The sequence below is a fragment of the Hippocampus bargibanti genome, linkage group LG10, assembly GCF_051943395.1.
Source record: "Hippocampus bargibanti isolate YZ-2025 linkage group LG10, ASM5194339v1, whole genome shotgun sequence".
In the NCBI taxonomy this organism is placed as follows: Eukaryota; Metazoa; Chordata; class Actinopteri; order Syngnathiformes; family Syngnathidae; genus Hippocampus; species Hippocampus bargibanti.
Window position 1 is genome coordinate 18,408,650 of NC_142743.1, and position 11,527 is coordinate 18,420,176.

Sequence of the window (11,527 nt, forward strand, 5' to 3'; positions counted from 1 at the left end):
CAAGCTAAAATGTTCTCATTGTACTCATATCAAACAATTGTAAGTCGACCGACATCACTGAAAAGCTTGTAATTGGCTTTTTGGGTTCCACAATTTGTGCCTATCTATCGTGGGAGAGCAGAAGAAGAGGCCGAATGTCTCTTTCACACCAATTCTGAGACTGTGGAGTTTTCTATTCGTGTCCCAACATGTGGGCCTCAACATAGTCCTTCACATAACAGCCATTGGGCCCAGAGTGTTTAGTGGAAAAATATTCCAGAGCAGCAGCTGTCACGGGTGAAAAGTCTTCTTTTAAATAGTGAACACCCAGCATTTTTTTCTTCTCAGTGTAGGAAGACTGGAAGTTCAAATTAATTTTAAATGTTGCCATTGACACATTCCATGGCCTGTTCATGTGCTTCACGATGGGAACCTGCTTCATTTTCTTCTAGCTCCCTTTACAACAGGGGTCTCAAACTCAATTTACCTCACGTCAGAGTCTGGGTGAGGCTGGCCCGCATCATGATTTCCACAAGAAAAGTATAGATAAAACATTCCAATGTTCTCAAAATCTTTATTTTAAACACACAAAAAATGAATTAAATGAATAAATGAAAAAAACGAATACAAAATAAATTCACCAGTAATAAATAAATAAAATAATTATAATGATCATAAGGCAGATACAGACGACTGAGAAAACCACAGGAAAACTAATTGCAGTTTAATAAAGTTTCAAATATTTGTATTAACAGTTTTCTAACCTTTATCTTTCTTAACATGAATAAAATATTGAACATGAACTGTCCTAAACATGGCTTCTCTTGCCTACTTGTTCCGCTTCACACACAAGTTTCATTCGTATCAATCATGCGGGCCACACTAACATTAATCTTTCATATCAAGGTTGCTTTACAAGGATACTGCAGTCCCCCAAAGCAAATCGACTCCAGTTGTATTTCTTTGAGGATTTCAAATGCGCTATGCGTCCTATCTTACTTATAAAATGCCTCTTCACATTCCTCATTATAATATTCACACTCGTCAATATAAAACTCGAGAAGTGCGGCGTGCCATACATTTGAACATTCTAAATGAGATCCAGAGTTTCTTTCCCGCCACCCGCCAATAAATTGCAGCACATTACGATCCACTTTGGAGTGGAAATACTACAGCAACACAGGTCCTCGCTCAAAACACAAATTAATCAAGAATATGTTCTCACCTTTTATCCCTCCAAATGGTTATAAAATCTCACTTTCATCATAACTACCGTAGGTCAAGTAACTGAAATAAGAGACAAGTCGCTTTTTTCCAAATAGTGCTCAGATGCTTGAGTCATACTATAATGTTGGATGTCTGATACAAAGAACAAATACACATTTCATCATCTGCTGATATGCCATCAATTCTGCTTTCTTGTTTTTATATCAGCTGATGTACAATGTTTACCACAAGGAGTACAAAGACTGCATACAATCCAGACATAAAGGCATATATACAGTATTACCAATTGAGACAAGTCTTTATATGAGCCATATTGAATAATATAGAATCATTATAACAATCTTTTTTTTAATTGCCTTGGTTTATGACTGCTTTGGTCATGCATTATATATGATATTGTAAATTAGTCAGTCGATAGTATGAGCCTACACATGACATTGTTTGTCCAATCAGTCCCGTGAGAAAGTTAGTTCACAAAGTAGTCAAAATGTGACTGTTGTGATTGCACGTCGTACCAATAAAAGTATACAGTTGTTATCTCTTGATTTTTTTTTCTGTTCATAGAAAATGTTTTTTTTTTTTTGTACATTGAAATTGTTAAACAAAATAATTATATTATATTATAAATAATATATAATATATATAATATATTATATATTATTATATTATAATAAATTTTTAATTTTTTTTTTTTTTTTACTTCAAGACGGCGCCGCGAGAGTGGCTGCCTTTCCAGCAGCTCATGTATTTCGTTTTTCTACTTTCATTCCTTTCATCACTTTGCTGCTGTGAAATGTAAATTTCTCCACTGTGAGACTAATAAAGGCATATCCAATCCAATCCAATCCAATCCAATTAAGGTTTCATTAAAAGTGCATATGAACTGCTTGGATTAAGAACCGCTGCTGAAGCATTAATTAGCTTTTATTTAGTTTTATGACAACCATTTGTGTAGACAGAATAAAACATGTCAATTAAATATGACGTCACCAAATGAGTGACGTTTATCAAGCGTGTTTCTTGATTGGTTCAAACTACTTGTCACTTGATTAGCCTCACCTGCACGCACCTTTGGTTGGACGCGCAAACCGAAGCGTCAACAAGCTAGAGATGAATTGCGACGAAAAAAGGACACATTACAACTTGTATTTATTGATAATAACGACTTACTTTTTCCACCTCTGTGCTTCTGTACCACCAGCTCGATTGGGGAGCCGAATTTCCGCCCACAAAGCCCAAAAATCGTCTTTAACCGAGCAGGCACTGGTTAAACAAGATGTCACTAAAGGGGACCTCGATGAGTTTCCCGTTCAGGGAAGCGAACTGAAAAGTGGGTATAATACATTTGGTTCTCAAATTGAAGCGTTTTATGCTGATCATATTCCAGACTTTAGTAAATCTAAAGTCAATGAAGCTGTTCCTCACGAGAGCCTGTCATGGACTTGGACCAAAGGTAAAGCCATCAGATCACAAAGCTTGTTCGACACAGAACATGGATATCAAAGTGATTTCACAGGTAATGTTTTTTTGCTGGCATGCTCCCTGTCTATTTTTTATGTACTCTATATAAATTTGATTATGTACCAGGATTTTCTGGTGTTCCGGGAAAAGTCTTGGTATCATCATCTGACACCGCTCCACGTGCATCAGAATGGCTGGCGTTGAAGCCCGTGTTACTGTGTGATCAGAATTTCATGAGCTTCACAGCTTCAGGACAAGGATTCTCACAACTATTGGTGGACAAAGGTCAAATATTTTCATGTACAGTACTGTATGTATGTGGTTATCAAGGGTTAGAATAGAATGGTACATTTTGTTTTGGTATGTAGATCTCTACTATTCCATTATTTTGTGTGTTTGTCCCTTTCATTTTTTTAAAGATAAACATCAGAAAAAGATCTTACTCGGAGTGTTCCAACGGAATGAGAATCACAGAAATATTGCCTACCAGCATGTCTCTGTCGTTGAAAACAAGGCCACTATTGTCTACTGCCAAGGCGTTAAACTGTGCATTCCAAATGGAAGCAGTGAAGGATATTAACTAGTAGGGGATTTTGGCGATTTTTATTTAATTTTTATAACTCACGAGAACTTATGCAGTGTGAATAAAGGATGTTGTATCACTGCCACTTAGCTACTCAGTCCAATTAAGGTCACCAAATGCACCCGAGATTTGTTACTAGTGTTAAAACTCTTTTTTTTTTTTTTTTTAAATATGAATCTGATTCGTTGATCACCATATGCCAAATCCTCAAGGCAAAGGATGTTAATATAACGCCCCTCCAGGTAAACTCTTCCCATTTCTCTTAACAGGAGGCGCTTCTCCCATCTCTCTTTTCCATCTGTCTCTATATTGCGGTTACACGGTGAGGAAATCATGGAGTGACCTTCAGATGGTGGTGCCATATGATGCATGCTACATTACCCAAGAGGTATTCGAAACACATTCCTTCCACACCTGGCTCACTGTGCCCTTGACCATGAACTTGCTCCTCTGCTCGCCCAGAACAACAGTTACGTGCTGCCCATGCTTTGGTGGGGCAGTCCACTGAAGCTCTCTTGCCCAATGCGGACACCAATGGCTCCATCATCAATCCCTGTTGTCCTCTGTTCCCCTTATGGCATGGCGGTGTATCTGTACCAGCAAGAAAATGGTCTACCAGTGCTGGGAGTTCTTGGTAAAGTGCTCCAATTTTATTTCATCCTAGCTGCATAATCATTTGCTGCAAATATATATATATATATATATATATACGATTGGCTGCGTAGAGTATGCGGGCGGGGATATGTATGTATGTATGTATGTATGTATGTATGTATGTATGTATGTATGTATGTATGTATATATATGTATATATATGTATATGTGTGTATGTATGTTTAAGTAAAATCACAAAAAATGTACAACCCAGGATTGTGATATGTTGGTCCTGAAGTTTCTATGTCAAAATTTGGTATAGAGTAATTTGTTTTTTTTCCCTCCACAAATTCATCCTAATAATCAATCCAGGTATGTGGGTGTTATTGTTGCAAATTATTTTACAGTCGAAACTAGTCTTGGATTGCTCTCTTTGACAAATAGAACAGACAGCGTTTTGGGGGTCTCCTGAGAAGTGATTTTGGAGGTACAAAGATTTCATTCGATGCCATCAGTGTTTATCTCACTGTACCCCATCTCCCAAGATTAACCAAAAATAAATTCTTCATTTTGATTAATTTGACACTTTGTCAAGGGATTGATGGAACTCGTTTGCTGGTTTAATTTACTCTAAGGCTATGATTCTTTGTATAAACTACAAACACAACCCACGTTACGAATGAGAAACATTCCGAGCGGTCGTTCATCAGGTGAATTTGTTTGTAAATTGCTTCAGTGCTATATTTTGTATGGATGCATGTTTAAGTAAAAAAACTGAAATTGGAAGTATAAAACACAGACTCTCTAAAAGTCGTAAAATATATTCACACCTACTGTAGTACGAAGACATATATCTTTTGGGTCTTCACTAATCCATTACTGAAGATTCTGGCACGTAATTATTGAATTGTGTACCAGCAGCCATTACTTTTTATTATGCATCGTGTCCTCCTGGAACGTCAACTAGGAAGAGAGACTTCCTCCCCGCCCGCATACTCTACGCAGCCAATCGTAAGCGAGCTCGGCGGATCAGTGTCTGAACTCATTGGCAACACTTCAGCATCGCCGGGCGGTCAGCCTCCGTGTCCGTTGCGCAAACATCCAGCCCTTGAACCCTCTGCGTCTGTGTGTGTGCGTGTGCGTGAAGCACAGTACGCAGCCAATCGCAGGCAAGCTCAGACGGAAAAAGGCGTGCAATACAAAATCTAATTTACACCATCTCTGTCCGTACATCTTTCAACATACAGTATCGGCTAAAATGTTTGTATGTACCGTTTTTCGTAACTCGAATGTTCGTAAATTGGGAAGCGTCTGTAGTAATAATTTCCCTAAATGCTCTGGAAAAAAAATCTCATCTTGTCAAAATTTAACACTCTACTGATTGAACTATAAACCTTGCAATGTATTTTTCAGTAAATGGACGTTGGACTCCATTTGTATCTGCTGAGTGTGCATCCCGTGTTGACTCCCAACCAGAAGAGTTTGTCTTCTTCATCCCATTCAGTGCTTCTTGTCTCAGAGTAAGTCATCTAGGTTGAACTGATGATTGCAACAAACAATTGAAACTAAATATACTATGTACATGTCTTTTCAGAATGGGCAAGAACTCCAGCTTCTTTTTGATAAGCAAGAAGTTGTGCTCTCCTGTTCTTTATCTGGTCCATCATCTTCCTTACCACAGTCTTCTGGTGGAACTCACCAGCCCCAATTACCATACAATAAAATTCCTGCTAAACCACCTCAATCATCAGTCCAAGAACTGAATCCTGAACTTCCCGATTTCCACCACATGACAGACACTGGCTTGCCATACACTCAAATTCCACAGCTTCCCTCTCCTGGTCGTCAGCCTGACATTAAATATTGGTTTTCTCCAGTAGGCTCTCCTGAAGGCCCCCTTCATCAGTTTTCCAACCCCTCAACTTATCAACCCGATGCACCTGCATCTTCAGCTCAGGATCGGATTACCCAGCTTCCTGGTTATCCCCACCTTTTTTACCCAGGGTTCAGATCCCCCACATTTCCCCATGTTTATCCAAATAACGGAGCTCCTAATGCACCATCATATAGATTACCTCTTGTGCCTGGTTTTTCAACCCATGATCAGATTCCCCAGCGCCATAATTATCCCCAATTTGCTCACCCTGGGTTTCGATCAGCCACATTTTCTGGTGTTCAGCATCCAGACTCAAGGTCTTCTACTCCCCCCAATCCCTCTGAAGATAGTAAACCTGGAATTCCGCCTCATTGGTTCCAATATCCTAAAAATCATTTCCCAGCACCTCCACCACAGGATCACATAGTTATATCTCCAGATAATTTCCACAGCGCTTACCCTAAATTCTGGTACCCTCAATTTCCCCAAGTCTATCTTCCTGCCTCAGAGTCTGCCGGCCCCTCTCAACCCACTGCACCTCAAGCTCCCCACCAACCCACTGCACCTCAAGCTCCCCACCAACCCATACTTCTGGATTATCTTCAGATACCTTCTTATCCTATACCTACTGCAGGAAGTTCGATACAAAGACAGCATCGTCCCCCTTCCGGTCCACCAAAACAGCCGTCAATGCCACATTACCATCTTCCATCCAATCTATATGGCTTTTACAATCCGTATGAACACTTTTTCCATCCCAAAAAAGATCACAACCCCAGCTATCCTAATCCCCAAAACCCCATTTACCTGTTTTCACCTCCATCTGGGGAACATCAGCGAGCCAACTGTCCCCCTAACTCTAACACACCTTGTGGCTCCTACCAGAATCCTTATTTGGATAGCTATCCACCCTATTCGCCAATACACACTCCTGTGTCCCAGTCCCCGACTGAGTCACCCGCACCGACGCAAAAACCTGCGCTTGGCAAGACTTCCATTAGACCGTCTGTTGTTCCAAAGCCCAAAGTCTTCTGCTCCTCCAATCAGATCCTTGTTCAGCTCCCACCCGGTCCAATCTCTGAAATTGTTGTTAAAGGTGCGCACATGCTTTGACCCCAGTCTGTACTGTATGGTATCAGTATGAATTGCATATGGTTACAATCAGCTCTGTGAGAGTTTGATTTGCTTCAAGGGAGCTGCTCTGGGATACATTTCAATGGGGGAAGGGGGAAAGAGTTGGTTTTGGTCCAGTATAAAATATTTACAGTACATTTGCCAGTTTGAGCATGCACAGGAAAAAAAGAAGTTTTATTTTTTGTCTTCAATGTTTCAGATGCAAATGGAAATGAAATAGGTATCCAGGAGGCTCCAAAGCACTGTGGGTATTCTACCAGCATAGGAAAAAATGGCAAAATCCATGTTAGCCTCCAGTTACACACACGCTGTCACATGAGTGTGAAGGCGAGTATTGACTCTGATTTTACACTGAATACACAACCTTTCGTATAATTGATAATTAACTTGTTTTTCAATGTTTTGTTTAAGGATAACATGTACACCATCAGTGTCACTCATATGACTCAAAGTGGCAGGGCGGAGGCTCATTTTTACTGTCCAGCTGCCTCCTCTTCATCTGGACATGGTATATTTGTCTGTGGGCACCTGAAAGGCGTTTAATGGCAATTAATGACAAATTTTCAGCTGTGAAAATTACCTTTATCATTCTTTGATTTCTTTCTTTTTTTTTTTTAAGATTGCAACCTTCCAAAAGACCAACGGATCCCTTGTCAACAAGGTCTGGTATCCCAGGCAACATGTCTCTCCATGGGCTGCTGTTTCAGCAAGCATCCCCTTGACTGCTACTACCACATGGATGGTGCGTTTGAGCCGTTTTCACGCCACTTTGCAGAGAACACTTGAGTTCTTTTAGGTGCAAAAAATGAAAGCACAACAGCTGCCGTATATGTACCAGCACAAACGCCGCAGAACACTAGCGACAACTCGTGATACGGAAGAGTTTAAAGACCTTGGGTCTTATCAATGGCCTCCTGAGTGATGTGACCTTTTCTTCACCCGACCTTTACATTAACACGCTTGTGTAAGCTTTTGTGTACGTGCGTGTATGTGTGTTGTACTCTTCCAGAGTGCACAGTCGACCGCCACTTTGTATTCTCTGTGCCTGCATCCCTCACGCAACCCCCTCTGTCCCCTGGCCGATTGGGGGTTGCCAACAATTCCACCTGTAAACCAGTGAAAGTGACCTCTGAGTATGCCTTATTCAAGCTCCCCATGGATGGCTGTGGGGCTCGCAGAATGGTGAGGACTGGGTGGAACGTCATCCATATCTTATAATGTTAAATAAGAACGGGTTATTTGGATTATTTGATGCGGTTATGGTAATCCACAGTATGTGCTCCTTCTTTGCCCTCGCAGGAAGTTGGGAAAACATTGGTCTATATGGTGGAAGTTGTCAACATAGTTGAGACAATCAGCCTCAATTACGGCACCATCACGAGAGATTCTCCTGTCAGGTCAGATCAAGTTTCTTTTTTTTAAATTTTATTAATTCAGCCTGTGAACTGAACAACAACGTTGGTTTTATTCACAAGGTTTGTGAAGGCTACTATAGTGACAGTAAAGTAGACTTCATTTTGGTACTATAGATTTTAGAATCAATGAAAGCAAACACGTACAACAATGTAAAAGCATTTCCCAATTTTAGTTATAATTATTTGGCTGCTTCAGATCATTTTTTTAAACCGGCATATGCTAGGCAATACAATAAGTTTATAATATGGCTAGACCACTCAACCGGTGTTATCGGCCAATATTAGGTTGGATTGTAATTCTGCAGATATGCACATATAATCTTACTTTCGTATGATACGGTCAACATTATGAGTGAGTAGAAAGCATTTGCGTGTGCATGGTGATAAGTTTTTGATTGCAGTGTGTGTATGATTTGTGTTAAAATTGGCACCCATTTCAGTTGATCTTTCTGTGTCTGTGTAAATGATATTTGAAGTGCCACTCTGTCAAAGATGACATGAGTGTCATCTGTTTTTTTTATTTTGAAGTCATCGCTGCAAAGAAAATAATGGAGCAAATATGTGATTTAACATTAAAGGGTCCATGCATATAAATCTGGCTTATCCGAGTCCATGTTTATCTCTCTCTTGTCGAAGTCAGGAAGACAGCCTTTTGTTTAACCACCTCCACTTCTTGCTACAGCTTAATTTGTTCTTCCTATGCTTGCTTGCATTCCAATCAACTCATCCGTTGCTCTTCATTTTATTGAAGCTGAAAGCTGAACCATCAGTGGATGAATGTTCTTTTGTCTTTCCTCACTGATAGATTGATCGTGGAGTGCCGCTATGTACCAGGCAATGCTTTAACAGTGAGTTACGTGGTAAAAACTCCTACCCTGGGGCCAGCGGTCCAGACCCAGGGCGTGTTTGGTGTTCAGCTCCGCCTGGCTAAAGGTAGGCAGATATATTTTCTCCATCCTGCTCTGCAGAAATATATGGTCAATATTTCCAGCATTTGTACAATTTTCAAAATGTGAAAGAATACCTCAGAACATATTGCTTTTTATGTGTTTTTTTTTGTATAGTGTGAATGAGATTCAGGACTAACCAAACATTTGAATCTCCCCTCTACAACAATACACTGTCTCTTAGATGCCCAGTACAGCAGCTACTACCCACAGTATCACCAGCCCCTGCAGATGCTGCTGGGTAAACCCCTCTACCTGGAAGTGAGGATGCTCAACGCCCCAGATCCTAGTTTGCGGCTCCTGGTCCACTACTGTGTGGCCTACTCGCGCTCTGGAAATTCGGTGTGGGTGTTGCTTTACAACGGGTATGTTTGATTGCCTCTTGCAGTTCTGCTTAAGTCATTCATTCACTGCCATTCACAAATTTATTCGGGAATTGAAAATATGACAGAGCGCCATTCACAAATTTGTTCGGGTTTTCATGCTGGGATGCTGATAAAGCGCTGGCCATGGCCTCTGGTGATGTTTTTTCTTTTCCACAAGGGGGAAGCATTTCCCTTTTTCCCCATGTTAGCACTTTGTTCCAGCTTCAGCTGTTGTTAAAGCAATATATAAACCAATATGTAATGCATTGTATTTTGGACAGCCACCCTCATTTCAAGATCATATCACTCCAGACCCATATAATTTAGGAATTAACTATTTTTTCTGATGAAAGAAGAGAATCTAAGATTTCTAACGCTGTGTGGAATGTTCATGTAGTCATGAAACGCAATATTCTGTGGGCCCTGGAATTCAAGTAACAATGACAAAAACCCTGGCACTGGAGTTGGACACATTTTTGTACTTTCTGGCAGTAAAATGTATTATTATTAAGCATTGAGTGAGGCAAATTGATATTTTTAAAACATGCAGTGCGTTTGTAGTCAAACAAAATGACAAAGACAGGTTTCCCCTCACATAGAGACTAACGAGGTTTATCTGTTATATATTTTGCCTGTATCAAGATGTCCCAATCCCTTGGATCCAACCTCTCAGGTTGTGCGATCAGATGCTCAATCTCACTCCCCTGATCCTCAAACGCGTCGCTTCACCATGACAACGTTCCAGTTCCTCCCTGAAGGGGACATCAAAGACATAAATGAGGAGGTAAGGATAAACCAGCTATGGTCAATAGACACTTTTCGTGTGTGTGTGTTGTAAAATTACATACATTGAGAAAATGGGTTAGTACATGAAATGTGTAAATTGTCACTGGTGACTAACACGGTGCCACCGTGAGCTTTATTTCAGATTTACTTCATGTGTGCAACTGAATTCTGCTCAACACTTGATGGCCCGTGTGTCGAGGGGTGTTTTGGTCAGTGATGGTGAGTAAAATGGTTGCGCTCTGTCGATCCCGAACAAAAACCCTATTAATCCGGGCTGAAAATGACAAGAGGGTCGTCCGCGGCGACTGCTTTTATGTATGGCAGATGGACAATGATTTAGTAATGAGAGCTGTGAATTCTTTATCAAAATTGATCCATGTCCCGTTCTTACAGTTGAAGCCTGGACGACACTTGGAAGTTAACTGCAATAACCTGGCAAGATGCCCTCCCAGCATTTGTTTTAACATTTGTATTTCTCCATCCTGGTCCCATATATTCTGCTCTCTTTCTTAAGATGTAGATATTTGTCATTTAACCACCAATAAACGCTCTCCAAGGACATGTGCTGTGTCTGTGTCTGAATATGGCCCTCCAACCTATTAGAACTAAAAATGGTACTCCACCAATGGGTGATCCATGTTTTACTTAAAGGACAACCGACGTCTCCGGACAAATTGTGTCCATTATTTGTAAAATGCCTTCAAATGACTTCTACTGAGCGCATCTTACAAAGATTCCATCGCAAATAGCTATATTTTACGTTTGAAGACTCGCGCTGAATATTCAGGAAGTCTTGTTTTCGAGTTGGTGACTAGTCCGTACGTGACGTCACTGAAGGAACGCCCCTGACCGAAAAAAAAAAAGACATTGTAGCAGTCCTTCCATCACGTCAATGTATTTTGCTGTACTTGTTTGGTCTGAAAACCCTGTGTTGCACCAAAAAGCCGCCAGAAGAGGGCGACCAAGCTCCATGGAAGAAATTTATCAGCCTGTGGAAACGGGCTGATTAATTCCTCACAGGAGCTTGGACGCCATTTTCTGCCTCTTTTTGTGTGATACATTTCCCCCCAGTGTTGCCTCAAAATGGCACGGAATAAATTCCTTAATCGATTGCAAACATGTATGCTTTCCTCTTCAAAACTATTTGAATCATATTCATA

The 11,527-nt window shown here is 40.5% G+C and overlaps 1 protein-coding gene across 4 annotated transcripts; it reads left to right on the forward strand.

Moving 5' to 3' along the window:
* Positions 1–2,172: 2,172 nt before the first annotated feature.
* On the forward strand, positions 2,173–10,926 carry LOC148892764 (uncharacterized). 4 transcript variants are annotated; one of them, XM_089006015.1, is made up of 17 exons: positions 2,173–2,536; positions 2,594–2,722; positions 2,794–2,952; positions 3,520–3,638; positions 3,713–3,884; positions 5,258–5,364; positions 5,439–6,816; positions 7,054–7,181; positions 7,266–7,362; positions 7,474–7,596; positions 7,864–8,036; positions 8,154–8,251; positions 9,075–9,202; positions 9,401–9,581; positions 10,224–10,365; positions 10,510–10,586; positions 10,761–10,926. In XM_089006015.1, exons 1-16 carry the CDS (start codon positions 2,317–2,319, stop codon positions 10,582–10,584), a joined length of 3,429 nt encoding a protein of 1,142 aa, XP_088862141.1. In that variant the 5' UTR covers positions 2,173–2,316; the 3' UTR covers positions 10,585–10,586; positions 10,761–10,926. The 4 variants fall into 4 exon arrangements, with proteins under 4 accessions (XP_088862141.1, XP_088862142.1, XP_088862143.1 ...); XM_089006016.1 differs by having other exon boundaries at positions 2,621–2,722; XM_089006017.1 differs by having other exon boundaries at positions 2,660–2,722.
* The last annotated feature ends 601 nt before the right edge of the window (positions 10,927–11,527 follow it).

Bases quoted from the DNA above. Each gene is read 5' to 3' on its own strand.
- LOC148892764 (XM_089006014.1), top strand. From the start codon at position 2,317: ATGAATTGCGACGAAAAAAGGACACATTACAACTTGTATTTATTGATA. The intron at 5,365-5,438 runs GTAAGTCATCTA...ATGTCTTTTCAG, and splicing joins TCAGTGCTTCTTGTCTCAGA to AATGGGCAAGAACTCCAGCT. The intron at 8,252-9,074 runs GTCAGATCAAGT...CCTCACTGATAG, and splicing joins ACGAGAGATTCTCCTGTCAG to ATTGATCGTGGAGTGCCGCT.